Here is a 16646-nt window from a genome sequence, read left to right on the forward strand (position 1 = left end):
GCTTCTTGGTGCGCGGCGTCTGTTTGCATGTATAATGAAGGAATGTTTACTGGGCCCCGTTAACAGTCACATATACGTGACATGCATCGTGGGGGAAACGAGGGCTCAAATCACCACTGAAATGGCTCTGAATGGCTGCCAGTATGCTTATTTAGCATCTAGGTATTCGTACCGACTGGAGACTGCGCGTGCACGGTATAATTAAACGCTTATGGATGGAAACAACTTCATTGTTAATCCGGCAAAGTTTTAATGACCTTGGCTCAGGTCTCCAATCGGGCGACTTTGAGGCCTTGCCTAGTCGCCACCTCTCGGGTCCGCTGGACTGCCCACTCCATCTTGAAGTTGGAACTGCGCAGAGTGGTGGCCCACTTCGATGCAAGAGCCTCCAGAGCTACTGCCATTTTAGCTGATATAACAGGACACTCCCACAACATGTGTGAGAGCGTTGCTCTAGTTGCCTGACATAACTTGCAAAGAGCACTCGGGTATTGAGGGGGGAAATGTGCCCCAAGCACACTGGACTGTCCAGTGATAACAGCCCCTTTTCAGTCTTGGTATGCTTCACCGCATGTCGCAGCTGTATAGCGGCGAAGCTGATCAGTCAAGTTCTAATTATTCGGCAAAGGCATATTTTGAGATCGAAGTAACGGATGTTTCATCCCATATAAATGTATTGGTGCCTGCTGGGACCTTTGGTTGGGATCGAATTTTCTGAAAAATTGAATCAACCAGAATCAAATAATGGAAGTCTAGGTATAGTTGAAAAAAAAGATTTAGGCGACAAGATCAAACATGAACTGAATGTTGAAAGTAGAAAACATCTTTCTTGAGCATAAATTTAGTGGTTCACTTCAAATGTTTAGTGAGGTTACAGTGTCAGTTTGTACTGGTATTGCCAAGAATGAGTCTTTATTGCCCATGATTGTAGATTGAATTTGCTTCACTGCCACACATTCAGACAATACAGAATTATTTTATATACATATTAAAAAAATCTCTTGGAACAGGGTCTTTTAGACCCTTCATTGAATACAGTAGACTTTCATTATTTCGACTCCGGTTAATTCAATCCTGGCCGAAGGTCCTGTCCAGCACCCATGCATTTCTGTGGGCCCAAACTTTTTCTTCTTTAGCAGCACAAAGGACAAGGACGGTATGTGTGCACATACGCAACATTGAAATGCTGTTGAAGAAAGAATGTCACACCAACTTGCCCAAGCTTCAACAGTGCCCAAACTTTGGTTATTTCGATCCATAAATGGCTGTCACCAGATCATTCGAACTTGGACCAATCGGCACGCACATGCCTGATGCCTGTAATGACCACATTAGTAACTTCTTCTACTTTGTTTAGAAGCTTTAATGTCATTTCCACATCAGTCTTCTACTTTGGACATGCATACATTTGTTTTGGTAGCTTGTTAGAATGGGGAAAATACTGTTGTCAAATGAATTGGCTGTGTTCTGGCATTTTTCCTGCATCTTGTTTAATTTGACCTACCAGATAACTCAGTCAATTTTGTTGATGGTCGGATTAACGGGAGTTGATTGTACAAGGGATAAACAAGGCATATATTTTTCCAGGTAGCTCAGTCGCTGCGATATTCTGCTGCTGAGCACAAGTAGAAGGTTCATTTCTGGGCTGCTGCAACCACATTCTGATAAAGTAGAATGAGGAACTTGCTCTATGGGTCAGATTAATTCAGACCCCCTCCATTCTGATGCCTAATATGTGCCCCAAAGTGTAGTTTTCCAACTTTCAACACCATATAATGATCTGCATTTGCCGTCGAATTGTCTATCCTAGTCTGATTGTCCACATAAATGTTTATCTCTAGCTGTAGAAAATCTAAAAGCCAATGTTGAAAGCTCTCACTAAATGTTGTTATTAATTCACTGTGTACAGACCTGTGTACACAAAATTTTTGTATTTATTTACAGAGCTAGTTTTGAATCAACATTTCTTACATTAACAGCAGTTGATCCTTGAGAATCCTTACTTGAAGCCTGAAGCAGAGAAATTAGTTTCTTCTAACTATGAATGGGAAGGGCTGAAAAACTCGTGAGTGGCTATATTTGAACAGTTTATTATTCAATTTGTTTTCATTACCTGCCAGGGGAAGCTTTAGCTTGAGTCCTCCCTTATTTAAATACATATGAAACGGAGCAGTGCTGTCTTTAGACATTCACTTGATTAACTGATATTCATAAAGTTTGTTGCTAATGTTGCAAATTTTAGTGACACTTACTTGGTTTTTAATTCAAGGCTTGAGATGTTGTGCAGGTGTGGGTGGACATAATGAAATTTCAATCAGAGTAAATAAATTGAAAAATTATGCCTGAAGTTTAAAATTTGTTAAGTTACAGTATATGTAAGGAACATCCTTCATGTATGATTTGCCGATGTTCACTTTCTGGAGTCATATGTAATGCACCAACTTTCTTATAATTTAAACACACTATTAAATACTGTTTACGGAACTGCACTATCTATTTTTGTTGTAAAGTGATGAAGTTGACTTGATGTGCCCATTTCTTTTCTTAATCTTGCCAGAAAGAAGTCTGAATAGGAAGTCTACTACCTACAGTTCCTAGAATATGACCTTTCCTTAAAAGCTATGAATTTCAATCAAATAAATTCAGCAGTTGCATAATGAGAGTATTTGCACATTTTCCATGTATTCGCATAGTGCTGAAACATCCTCTTATGACCAGAAACATTTCTTTCAAAAGATGTACAGTATTGTGTACAGTGCATTGATTATTGCATGAAACACATTCATGCAGAAAGTGAGAAGAATGGGGGGAACTGGAAGTGCCCGATTCATAGCAACTAAATGAAATATGGTATGAAAAATTTTCTTTTTCTAGATTTGTTTTTAGTGCTTGACAATAATATTGCTGTAGTTATGTCACACATTAATAGACACTTATACACATATCATGGCAGTGTAGCATGGTGAAATTTGCAACCAAATTGTCTTTGCCTGGTAGATAAAAAAAATGTTTTCGCTTAAAATGTAGGCATCTTGGTAATCTCCAATGCAGCTGCAATACTGCACCCAGACTCCGTTTTGAAAGCTCAATTGAAAGTGGATTGGGGCTGACAAGTATGATGATTGCCACTTGTGATGAACTATTTGACTCTTTTTGCATAGCATAGGGGTGTTTGAGTAGTGAAATTGCTGAATTAAGCATGAATATTCGAGAAAGATGACCTCCGAGTATTGAATAGAATATAAAATATTTTCTCATTTCTAAACAAAAAAAAAAAGGTCGCATAGGGTTCGTTTGGTAAAAAAAAAAAAAAAGGAGAGGGTTATATAGATTATTTGATAAATGCATGTAATACCCTTTGCAGCTGGATGTCTAGTTGGGTAGCTTAGAAATTGGGAACAGTTGCCTTAAGCTATTCAGTGCATCATGAGAATAATGAAGCAAGGGAACAGCAAGTGCACGAGATGCTGTCTATGTTGAAGGAGAGAAGCGGTAGTACTACAGCCCTGCACATTGTTTTAGAGAGGTGCAGACATGGAGATGTTTGCCAAATAATAAGTTACTTAGCCTAAATCGAGAAAATAAATTCGTATATAGGCTGCCTAAGAGCGAGGCATTCTTATTGAAAGACAGGAAAGTGTTAAGCAGTAGCTATCTATGCCATGTGTTTGCCTCGAAACTGCTTTCTTGGCTACAACTGCCGCTTTCCTGCAAGAGAATCATTCATAACAATCCTGACTTGTATAAGCCTCTCTCCCTGTAGCCAGTAATAAATGTTATATTTGAATGGCAAGGAATGTTCGACAATTTCGAATAGCAATTTCTCGAATGCAATGGTATAGAAAAGACAATTCATATTCAAAATTTCGAATATTTGCACACCCCTACATAACATGAAACATTTTTTTCTTGCTCTTTCTTCTTGAAATGTTGAACATCTTCCAAATATGGTCTTGTGTTTTATTTTCGCATTCCTATCAATCTCTGCACAATGGAAGGCAGTTCCATTGCCCTGTGAGCGACAGATGGCCGTGAAAGGAGCGGAGTGTCTCTCTCTGCCTTAGCGTTCGCCCCTTGTTTCATAAAGCAGGCGTGCAGACATGAAGGTGTTTGCTCGAACCCTGGCTCAGCCACCCAATGGAAGGGGACACATCATTCCTCGAGGTGTGATTCCCATGCCTGCAGCTCCTGTCTGCGGCCGGTGCAGCGTGCGGTGCCAGAGAGCCCCCTTCGGCACTGTGGAAGGTTTGCTGTGCAGCCCTGTTGCCAACAGTGTGTTCTTGCTTTGTAGCCGTACTTGCCATCCAAAACCGTGTGGCTTGGCAAACACTTCCCCGCTTTTATTCCACAACAGTGAAAGAAAATGTGCACAAAGGTGTACTGAACTGCCATTGTTGCCATTGCCTTATCTTCTATTTCTTAATATTAAATGTTTGCAATGAGATGCTGGTACCTCTAACAGGGTGCTCCTCTGCTCTGATATGTGATCTGAAAAAGAGTGAACCCTTAGAAAAGTAGCACTTCATCGGTTCATGTGATATTGTCATAAACCTTTGCTACTATAAAATGAGTTCCAACACTAGAACACAAGTTTAGCCAGCATATTAGAAGAAAAAGACAAAGCAAAAACAAGAACGGTGTAGAAGTAGTCTGGCTTGATAAGCAACAGTGCTAACATGCTGTGTATTGCACTGTCACTGTAAACAGTGGATCATGCTATGCCCTCATCTCTAACTGTGGGTTCTGTATATAGTTATTCAAAGTGGAGCAAGCACACAGGCACACATTTGGCAAAGTTTTAAAAAGAAAGAAGACCAGCGTGTTTTGACTTGCTTATAAATACTAATTATATGAGATCCCGGGTTCTCCGAGGAATAGCATTTTACAGTAGCCAAGTCCCAGAATAGCCAAGCTCCCTGTCATCATCTTCATCACAATGACCAAGGTCGTAATACCCGCAATACTGTGGATATATTAATGAAAGAAACGTGTTTGGAGAACAAAGTGCTTGAGTACAGCGGCATTGATAAATGCAACTGTTTTGCCATGTTATGGGCCTCTAGTACTAGTAGGAATTGTGAGATGATAGCCATAAGAGCACAGAAGAGAACTTCATGTCGCATGTTCAGTGTGCAATGAATAGGAAATGAGAAAACACTGCAGTTTTGCTGATTGGGTAAGCAATGTAGTTGCCAGCAGAGAAAGTGAGAATACAAAGAGCATCAAAAGTCTGTAACAGCGACACTGTGTGTTCTCTGGCTCCTGTATCATGATGTGATGCCTGAGGTGGCAGCACCTTGTGCACATCTTTAACAACACAAGTTTTTCATTGGTTTATAGGTACATGATATTCCGAAAATAAGCATGGCACAGTCAGGGACCAGTAGTGTGCACCGTATATTCAGTGGTGGTGCATGCTCCGTTTGCTGCTTTGGTGTCGCATTAGGCTAGTATTTGCAGTAGAATCCTATCAAAGAGCATAATTTTTGGACAGTGGTTGATGTTATCTATTTGGAGAGCTTTTCTGTGAGCAGAATCAAACAGAAGCATTACTCTAGCCAGTAAGGTTGCTTCATTAGTGAACGGGACATATACTTCGTCATAGGTGAAAGGCATGAATAGAGAGACATCAATAAAATAAATGATGTGGATGGAGTTTGTTGATTTACACTGTGACAACTGTGCACAGGAAGCATGCAAATGTAAACACACCTGAATGGAGCTTAGCTGTAGATTTCCCTGAAAAAACTTGGGAAACGCATAAGCTTCATATTTAACTGTAGAATGCAATAGCATTAAAGGGCCTTGACTACTTCTCATGCTCTCGTTTCTCGCCACTGCCTGCTTCTCATGCTCTCGACGCATACAATGACCGACTTCCTGTTGTACATCAATTTCACACAATCACTTGCTTCTCATTGCTATGACATTGTTTACTTTGTATCACCATTTGCTTTCCATCACATCACTGTTCACATTATATGCTTTCATCAAACTTTTTCTCTTACAATTTTTTGCTTCAATACATCATTCTCTTCACATAATTCACTTCAATTCAAATTCAGTGAAGCATGCAAACACTCGCATAAAACCTGTAATTAACTTACTCATTAACGATACTATATATTCAAACCACAACCTTCTCATCGATACATCACACATACACATGCATTCATTCGTTTAAGTTCAGTGAACCACCACACTCCTTTACTTGAGTCTAATTACCTCATTCATAATTTATATACTCACAATTGCCATGTGTGTGTCGGTACGTTTCTTCAAGACACTTTACCAAGTCAGAACAGCCTGCTTATCGATACGTCACACATGCACACACATTCATTTGTTTAACTGCAATGAACCATCCCAACACTTTTATTTATTATTCATTTCAGTCTAATTAACCTATTCTTAATTACTGTGCTCATAAGTACCATGTATGCAACAGTACATTTCTCTAAGACACTTTACTAAGTCGGACCACAAACATTCACTACGACCCCCTCTAACACGTTTGAACCAATGAGCCTTTGTGGCTGTTTCGCTTCCTGAAGTTCCTGGGTTCTATTTTCACCTAAACCCCAATTTTCTTTACTGTTCAATTACTTTCCTTTGGTTACAGGAAACTTCCTGAGAAATTTGGCATCACTGTGAACATTCTTCGACCTCTTAATGATTTTTATTAATTCATTACTTACATTGGGAGTTTTTGCGCATGTACAACGTACAGTCAGTGCACAAACAATGCCGCCGGATTTTCTGCATAACGGGTCTCTTAAAGCTTTCGCTTTAAAATGGCACCGCACATTGTGCTGCATTTGTGGCTGACGCAGGAGCTAGGATGTAAACCTTGCAGTCACTCTGACAGGCTGTGCTTTCTGGCGAGCAGGAGCATAGCTACCATCACTGGCACAGCGGGTTTGCTGGGCCTGGTTGATTGCTGCATCATTCTTTGCACTGACACTTAAGCTTACTTAGTAGTTTACTGTGTGCAATGTTATTATATTTGAGCTCACTGGGCACTAAAGGCAAATATCAGTGCATACTGTTAAAATACCATACCAGAAACTTTGCAGAATTTATTTTGTACTGAGAAACGACTTCGTTGCAGAGAAAATTGCAACTGAAGGGACTGCATACCTTTAATGCATTTCTAATGCATTTCACCCTGATGCTTTAATGCATTTCACCCCTGATAAGCAAGGGAGTGGGACAAAACATACATCATCACCACTGTTTGCCACCGTCAGTGAGTAACCGGTGAGTGGTGCTATGTTTTTTCTTTTTTTTTTTTTGCATGAAACCTGACAGGGTGGTTGGAAACAGAGCCAAATTGTGTTGACAAGGCCAAAACGTAGCACGTGCCTATCATGAACACAACCTGCCAATCATCTTTAAAAGCTTGTCACTTGTGGAACTTGTTGACGCTTCCGATAACAACACGTTGACTTGTGGTGCTGTCCTGCATTCCAGTGATTTATGCTCGCAGCATTACATGAGTGGGTCATTTTCTGCTTCATGCAGTCAGCATGAGCTTTGCGAGTCAGCAGAACCAGCGCACCCTTGCATAGTGTTGAAACTACCAAAACGGGAGAGCACGAGCAAAAACGGAAGCTCTTCATCCTGGGTCAGCATCGTCAAGGGTAGCGTGAATGAGCTCTTTCTGAGAATTGAAGTTGACAAGCAGCATTATCTTCGATATTGAAATGTGGTGCAATAATCTTTTTTATTAGTGTTTGACCACTAGTGACACAATTATAGTGAAACAGTGTTATGTGATTGGTCTAGTGGTGGAAAATCCCTTTCAAGTCTCAAATCGTGTCCTATGCTTACTTCATTCTGTCACTTACTAAAGCTCTGTTTTTGGTAATATTCACATCTTAGATTTGCTTAGTATTCATCTCTTACTTTAGCTTGACCTAATATTTGCCTCTAGTGTCCCTTTCAAATGTAGCAGGGCACCTACTGTAGGTTCAAATATGCAAATGCTTGCACTCTACAGTGCGCTTGCACAAGTAATGGCAGTAGCAGTGTTGATGTGCAAATTCTATCTGCTTAGACAGCATGCAATGTCAAATGCATAATAAGACAAACATACAAAAATACAAATTAAGAGGGAAATGTTCAAACAAAAGTTGCATATCGTAAATAAGAAATCGGTCGAAATCCAGGCACAAAATAATGGTGAGAAAATTGCATCTGTTGCAGTCTACTGAAAAGTGATGGCACATTAAGGAGGAGAAAAATGCCAATTACTGGCTTTTATAACTGAATTCTAACCATCACAGCAGAACTAAAGTGGTGCTTCTATTGTATTAATCCATTGCGTATCCAAACAAGGCATATGATTACAGGAAGACAAAGGCTTGAAGTGATGAACAGTGGTAGAACAAGAAATACCACTGGAAGCTAATGTTTCGAAAGGGGGCTTGTCTTTGCCTTGCTGAATAGAAGTTCCCCTTGTAAGGATGTTGACTCCAGCAACACTTCTGTTCAACCACTGTGCTGATCACTCGAAGCTATCATGGAGGTGCCTTTAGGAAAAGGCTACAATAGCACTCATAATATTTTTTAACGGCATTGAAAATAATAAAGTAAAAAAAGAATTTTATGACCCACCTTGGCTTATGCAGAACTTGCAAATCTTCACAGGTCATGTGCACATCCATACTATCATAATTGATGTTTCTCTGTTTTATATAAGCAATGCCAAGGCTCACTTGCAGGAACACATTTAAATTGGAATGACGAGAAAGGGACCCGTGTCAACAAGCATGCAACTCTGCCGGTTCACGGGTTGCCTGGGGCATTGTGCCATAATCCTGTGGTATTGTCCAGTGTTTATTGGAGCACCACGTTGTTAGTTGCAGTTAAAGGGGCCCTAAAGCACTTTTTGAACATAGCAAAAAAAAAAAAAATGCTGCTGATCTGTGGAAGAGGCTCCTGTGAACATATGAGCCAAATGTTATTGCACTGCATGCAGCAGGGAATTTGCAATCTCATGTCAGAAACAGTAAAAAATCGCTTTCTCTTGCCTTCACGATGTTCTCATCGCAAGCAGCGAAGCCCACCAACTTGGCTGATTTCACGATCATGAGCACATTCTCTATAATTCTTTTATTGCTCAATTTAAGGTAAATATATATTTCAGAACCCAAAAAGATGGAAAAAGCATTTCATCTTTGCATTGTTGGTCTACACACGACAATTGTGTGTAACTATGTGGCCTCCTAGATAGCCGCTGCGTGCTGCATAGCGTAGATACTGCTGTCCCCACAGGGTCTCGCCAGTGAGCCACTCAACTTTCGGGTGGACCTTTGCCCCTTGCCACTTCCCCAGTGTAGCTTCCGGCAGGCTAGTGAGGACGAAAGGAGAGAGAAAGCCACTCATTGGTGCAATAACCACATCTAACTTTGCTTATACTATAAGGGTACAAAAAATGTTTGCGGCAGGAAATTTGTATGAGAACATTCTTTAATAGTGATGCCATTCTGTGATTAGCTAGAAAAGTGCTTCAGGGCCTCTTTAATGTAGCTAATGCAGTTTACATGTTAGTAAGCAAGAAAAATTGTGCAGCCATATTGCCACTATGAAAAGTGCCTAGAACAGTGCGATTGTATTTGCCGTACTTTTTAGACATTCTTGAAAGGGATATTTCGTGCCAGTTACCACATGCTTGTGTATGCCGCAAAACTGATCAGCATGCTGTGCTACGGATCATTTGGCTTATTTTTGCTCGCATGTGTAGTGCAAGTACCCAATTTTATTTGCTTGCATAATAAGGGGCCTGCATAATTATGCAGTTGTGATAGAATTCTTCAGCACTGAGGTTTGAGAGCCACTGCTTCATGCTTCTTAATATCACAAGCTTTAATGACATTCCTAGGGAAGCCCAGGAACATGTGGGGTGCACTTGTTGGCAATGGTCGGGTCAATATTTACTCCATGATAAATGTGCTCCAGTAAAGAAGCCCTGATTAGCTATTGTGCACCCATTATTTGTTTTTCTTTTTTTGGGGCCATGCTTTGTTCATTTGAACTCGGCAGCCATATGGACATCCTATTTTTTTTTGTGCTGCAATGTTACTTAGAACACATGGTCTCCTTCTTTCTGTAGTGCCTCATAAGCATTTTTCTCATCCCAGCTGATCTGGTCAACTCTCATTTTGTGCCATTTTGCCTCTGTGCTTGATGCCAGTTGCAGCTAAAATTTATGATGCTGTGCTGGCAGATGAAATCATGATCACATGGCACGTTCAGGCACCTTGAAACAACACCTGGCTCAAGCCCATTGCTGCTGTGCATTGGTTTCTTTTGGCTGCTCTTCATGAGCAGCATTGAGAAACTTGTGCATTTTATGCAGTGTTCCTTCTGCTTGCAGATATTTCGAGAGCGGTCCTGGCTTGAAGCACTCGTGGCCAGTTCAGCAAGTGGGTTGGTGGTTGTGGCCACCATGACTCCGTTTGACGTCTGCTGCACGCGTCTGTACAACCAGCCTACAGATGCTACTGGCAAAGGCCTCATGTATAAAAACGTGTTTGACTGCTTTGCAAAGGTAATTTCTTTTTCCCTAGCATACCTAGTCAGCTGCAGTCACTAGCATTGTGCTGTTATATAGTATTATTGAACCCTTATGAACAGGTCTTAGTAGTAGCTCAGGAATTTTTTTTTGTGTGCCAAGATTAGTATAGTCGAACACCTCTACAATGAACGTCTCTACATTGAAATGGCCTGTATAATGAAGGATTGAATATGTACCTGTTAAATTTCTATCTTTCATACATATTGTTAATGCCTCTACAACAAAGACCACTACAACGAATTGGTCTTTACAATGAAGAAATGTAGGTGTCTCCAATGGATTCTTTGTTGCTTTACAACGAACTTCACGTAGTGGTACCGTTGTTGCCCTCCACATGTGTCGCCAAGGTGCGCTCTGTGCTATGTATAATGCTAGCGATGCACTTGATGAGCATGCCTATATCAGTAATAGCCCTGCTGCATTGCTCCAGGAATCAGTGAACTTGTATGCTGCTTGTTGTAATGCATCAGTGGTTGTGACAACTGACGAATGGGTCGTAGTTGGTGACGACGTGATGTTTTAATCGTAACTGACGACCGGCGACATATTTGAAGCCTTCTAGGGCAGAAAAGATGTGAATGTCAACGAAGGCAACAGTGATGAAGATCCCTTAAGTGAACTCAGAATTTTGATAAGGGAAGCAATAGCAGCATTCGATGATGTGCAGCTTTGCTTTGCGTAGCTCCTGCCTTTCCCCTCGGACCATCCTGTGAACCTCGGTACATTCTGTCAAATGAAGTGAACACAAAAAGTTTAGTGACCTACTATACTTCTCTAAGTATCTATTGAATTCGTGTTAGATAAGGTTGTTTTTTGTCTAACTGTGGTGTGGTGCTGTGTCTTTACAGCGAAGTGACCTGTATAACGAAGAATTTTGGAGCACTTGAGCACTTTCGTTATAAGAAAGGTATTTGACTGTGTTAGGGGTGGGCAAACAGTCAAAGTTGCGAATACGAATTGATTGTTGCACACTCGCTATTCGTGTTCATGTTCAAAAAAGAGCTATTCAGTATTTTTGAATGAAAAAACAAGCCAAATATTAAATCCCAACTGTTAAAAGAGTGGTTTCTGTTCTCCATCTGCTAAACAACGTACTGTGGAACCCCGGTTATGCGACAACCTGGGTTTTATGACAGATTAGCGCAGACCCGGCGAAGTCCCCATTGAAGCAGTGCATTAAAAACCCCGGTTATCTGACGCAATTTTACGCCTGACCTGCGTTATACGACGACCCTCGCGAAGCGTGGGACGGAACGGCGGATGAAAGGAAAGTACCGCGGGTCTCTTTCCTCGCTCCGTCTCTCCGCATGCGTTTCTCTCCCCCCCACCAGCAGCCACCCGCGACGCCCGCTGTGCTGAAATAGCACCTTTTCTTCTCCACAATCACTTTCTCCCTCTCTTCTCGGTGTTGCCTCTCGTCATGTTGGGGAAGCATTTCTCTCCTTCCAGTTTCCCAGCAGCAGATCGCCGACAAGGTAGCGCGGAGAGGCCTAGGTTTATCGCACGTGTTCTATGGCGTAATCCTAGCGACCAGCGTTCAGTGGAGGTGTTGAGTTGTGTGGAGCAACGCGACGCACAATGTCCCTAAAGTGGACAGTTCTGTCACTCGGTGATAAGCTGAATCTTATCAAGAAAGCGGAAAAGCAGCATGGAGCCACGAAAGCCAGCTTTGCCCGGGACTTTAAGATACCCGAATCTTCACTTAAGACCGTCCTGGCAAACAAAGCGGTGTTATTGCAGAATGCCAACAGGTTCGTGCTCAAGCGGAAAGCGGCGGCAAAAGAAGGACAGCATGAGAAGTTAGAAAAAGTTCTCATCAAGCGGCTGCATCAAGCACGGAGCTCTGTGATCAACGCTGACGGTGCCATTCTGAAAGAAAAGGTGGACCTTGTTGCATTGCGTCTGGGCATTGATGGCTTTCAGGCATCGAACGGGTGGCTGGAGCACTTTAAAAAATGAAATAAAATTGTGTACAGCCGCTCCTGCGGAGAAAGCACTTCCGTGGACGTTTCGACAGTGAACGAGTGGATGGAGTCGCTGCCGGAGATGATTGCTGCATACAAGCCCTGCAACGTTTTCAACGCCGATGAGAGTGGTATTTTTTACCATATGCAGCCCGAGCGAACCCTTGCGTTTACGGGTGACAGCTGTCATGGTGGCAAGCGTAGTAAAGAGTGTGTGACAGCACTATTCTGTGCTAATGAGAATGGTTCCGAGAGGCTGCCCATGCTCGTTGTTGGAAAGTTTGCCGACACCGCTGCGACATTGGACGAGGACAACGATGACGCTGTAGATGCCGTGCCTGTGAGTGCCTACCACGTTCACCGAGGTGCTACGGCACATAGACGGCATCCGTAACTTTATCTGTTCACGTGACGCCGCAGAGGACCTCCTTTTGGATGTTGCGCAACTCAAGCGAAAGCTCTTGGTTCACGGATCAAACAAGGTCCAAAAGAAACCGACTTTTTTTAAAGTTCACGCCGGCTGGCGGGAATCACGGCAGTGGGCAGTGGAGTGCCGTAAAGGTTTGTTTGGTACCTGTACTCCAGCATTAATTCTTATCGGATTTACTTTTTTGGTAATTTGGGTTTTCAAGCCCTGTAGAGTATGTTAGTAGTTTACATTCAAGTTTCTCGTAAATCCATCGCGCAATATAAGTAGTATTTTTATAGGCATAATTTATGTTCGGATTTTACAACGCCCGCATTTTACTACACTTTTTCGCGTTCCCGAGAAAATCTTATAATCAGGGTTCCACTGTACTGCAAATTATCAGAAGCGATATGACAAACGTTTTTGAAGCAGTGCATAAACAAAACAAATAATGCAAGCCACCTTAGTGTCGTGGAGGAAGCCAACGCGATAGCCTGTGATTTTTGCATGTAGTCCGTCATTCAGTGTTGTTGGCAGTCTAGTCAAGTAGTAGTTTCATCTTTTATGCTAAAATTATTGCAGTCTTCCTTGCAAATTGCCCTTTTACTTATATTTATGCAGGGTGTCTACCAACCGGGAAAACCGAGAATTCTCAGGGATTTTGAGTAGTCTGGAAAAAGTCAGGGAAAACTTAGGGAATTTGGGCCTCTATCAGGGAAAATTAGCGCCAATTTTGTTGAAAGGGTCGAAAGTCGCGGTAATGCTGGCTCAAGCAATAGACAGGAATCGTAATGAATCGTCTTTGACGCGCTGTCGTCGGCTGGAGGAGTTGCCAGTGTGCAGTCAACGACTGGCTTTCCCGATTCCCGATAATTCGGACGGCTTCGCGGCACCGCCACATAACCCATAGAGTCAACGTATCAGAACGTGTAAAATTTCGGACGCAAGAACTCTTCGCCGTCTGATTTTCCGGACGTTTTGCCGTGACCGCGGGTCCGGAACTGCAATAATCAAAGGTACCACCGCTGCTGTTTTGATTACTTCGCCACCTCGAACCGGCACTCTTGCACGTAGATCCGCTGACAGCCGTTGCCACCACTGCGGCAACGCTAGGCCTAGCTGCTTCGACGTTCGCTATGAAGCTTCTTGCCGTCGGATGCCGAGTATTTTTATTGAAAGAATTAGCTGCTGTCAGCAATGGCACGGACTCCGAATTTGTGGTCCTCGTGATTGGCTTAGTAACTTAGAAAACACGGTGCGTTGCATAATGCCGGTTCCCGAAAGTCAGCTTCGCCTCTGTACAGAAATGTTACATGGTGAAGCATACGCAGAAGTATTGCAGTGAAGCATAAGCGTGGGAAGGGGCTATTGGCACGGAACACAGTATGCATTCCTTAATTATACACGGGTGCACCCTGTATTTCCTGTCGCAGTACGAGCGCCGATATGCCTAATATGTGTACCGACAGGCCTTCAGAGCGTTTTCGAATGTGCCTGTCGAGGTTTGAGCCCCTAAGGGCAGTAAATGACACGCATTTATTTTTTTCCAACTGGCCGATTTTTCGACCGTTTTCCCGACCCCTAGGGAGTTCTATAAATCGGTCATGTACTGTGCAACTGGCCAAGATGCTTCAAATGGTCCTTAGGGTGAACGAGTGGAAGGAGGAGGACAAGAACAGAAATGATGTATGCATTGAGGAATAAACGGGAAAGGAAGCTTGCTGCCGCCGTTTTGAAGAAGTTTGAGCTCGAAAAACAAAATTTTGGCTGATGGCGAGATGCAGGTGTCCCTCATCCAAACCAAAATAATCTAATTAAAGCAGTGAAACACAACACTCACGCGTCGTGCGCGGGCTGAGAGTATGTCAGGAGAGTTGAGGTTGACTGACGAGCGGTTGAAAGAGAATCTCAATTCTGACAGAGTTCGGGCCTCATACCACTGCATGAGCTTGCTATCAGTTGATAGAAATAGCTCATATTCGAATATATTTGCTTCTATGTGCATCTCCTTTTTATTCGTATTTGTGAATGTCTGACTTCATTTGCAATTTTTTTCGAAGACACTTTATTTGCTGTGCATTTTACTAACCCCTGCCTTCTGTTCTCTTTTTGAATAACATAAACACTACTCCTTAGTATTCAAATTGGATTAAGTCGCTTTTTATTTTTTTTCATGTGCTTACTAGAGAGTGACTGCATCAAGCGATATGGTTTCAGCCCGTCTTGACGTAAAACATAGTTCTGCATCACTCAGGGAAGTGTGCAACGGCACTCAGGGAAAACCTGGAAAACTCGGGGAATTTGGAAATGTCAACATGGTAGACACCCTGTTATGGCACACAAATCCTTCAGCAGCATTTGCTCCCCACCTCCCCCACGTCACTAAAGGGTAGCACCAATGGACCACTGGCAAAATACATAAAGTAGGCTGCACTTTATGCTCCCTTATGCTTTAAGCTCCCTGGATACCTTTTCGCTGCTGAACCGGTGCGACTGGTCGGAAGTGCCAAGTGCTTGTAGCTTCAATCAACTGCAGTGCACCTTTTCGACTTTTTTCTTATTTTTTTCTTAAAATGTTTTTTGCATTCGTCACTGTTGCAGAGTCTCGTTTTTCAATGCACGCCAACTTGGTGCAACCTGGGCGGGGGCTGCAATATGGCTTGGCCCCCTCCCTTTTGGGTATCCCTGTGCATGCCTATGGATTTCATAACATGTTGGTTCTGAGCTCCTGAAGCAGAAAGGAATGCTTAAGTGACCGAAATATGGCAGAAGCATCGTACCAAAGCCAGTGATGTTAAAGAAATATTTCAGTACTCCTTTAAGGGTTTTGAAGTCCTTTAGGATGTCATTTTTGTGTTCAAGGGTTTCAAAAACTGCTACAAACCCTGCATGGCTAATGAGAGCATACGAGTGTGAAATCGTAAGCATGGGAATGAAAATGGGGAAGTGGCAGTTGTAATGATACAGGGGTGCCCATGGTGCTATGCCTTGGCACTCTCTGTGCTGCTGTTCCTCCCTGACTATGACGGTTCACTTCAAACTTGCAGCAGCAATGGATGTCAACCACATGTACATTTGGAAAGCATATATTGTGTTTGGAGCTACTATATGACCCTTTGAGCAGGCCAGCTAGTTGTAGTCAACATTCCAAAAGGATCCTCTGACATGCTAGGTAATGAGGTGTTTCCAACTGTCAGTTGGGTTACAGGTTGCCATGGCGTCTGCCACAGCATAAGTGTGACTAACAATGTGTGAGAAAATGAACGAGCAGCAGCGGAGACTTTGATGTTCACCACTAGGTGGTGTCCAAAGAGTCTTGGGCAGATCTTTTTTGCCATGCCCTGTGGTGCTGGTACTGTAGTACTTGTGCTTCCGGTGTGGAACCTGTGTGTGCAGCCTGTTGCCACCACAACATAAGGAAAAAAGACGTAGGCAGGGCATTGGTGTCTGTGCTGCACAATAAGAGAGGAAGCAATTATTCGAGGGAGAATGGGGAAGGTAAATGTGGAACTCCTTATCTCTCCAACTGTATTATTTACTTTTCAAGAAATTTCTTTCAGAATCCACTTATAGAACAGCATTGCATTCATTCTGGCATGTTTCTCGGGTATCAAAGGTGTTAGCGCACCTTTGAGATTTATGAAGTGCTAGAATGTCTTAAATGTTATTTTTCATTGTGCTTAACAGATAT

General features: G+C 42.5%; 1 protein-coding gene across 4 annotated transcripts in view; it reads left to right on the forward strand.

Annotated features, from left to right (window-relative positions):
• LOC142575177 (solute carrier family 25 member 35-like) overlaps positions 1-16646 on the forward strand; it is a 31667-nt gene that overhangs the window by 12738 nt on the left and 2283 nt on the right. For 2 of the 4 annotated variants that reach the window (XR_012826600.1, XM_075684269.1), the window contains exon 3: positions 10382-10555. Coding sequence is in view for 1 of the 4 variants with exons in the window: in XM_075684269.1 (XP_075540384.1) it covers positions 10382-10555 (174 nt within the window). In the remaining 3 variants the exon portion in view is untranslated. Of the gene's footprint in view, positions 1-4087; positions 4246-10381; positions 10556-16646 lie in introns of all 4 variants that reach the window. The other 2 variants (XR_012826601.1, XR_012826602.1) reach the window with 2 other exon arrangements.

The sequence above is a fragment of the Dermacentor variabilis genome, chromosome 3, assembly GCF_050947875.1.
Source record: "Dermacentor variabilis isolate Ectoservices chromosome 3, ASM5094787v1, whole genome shotgun sequence".
Taxonomy (NCBI): domain Eukaryota; kingdom Metazoa; phylum Arthropoda; class Arachnida; order Ixodida; family Ixodidae; genus Dermacentor; species Dermacentor variabilis.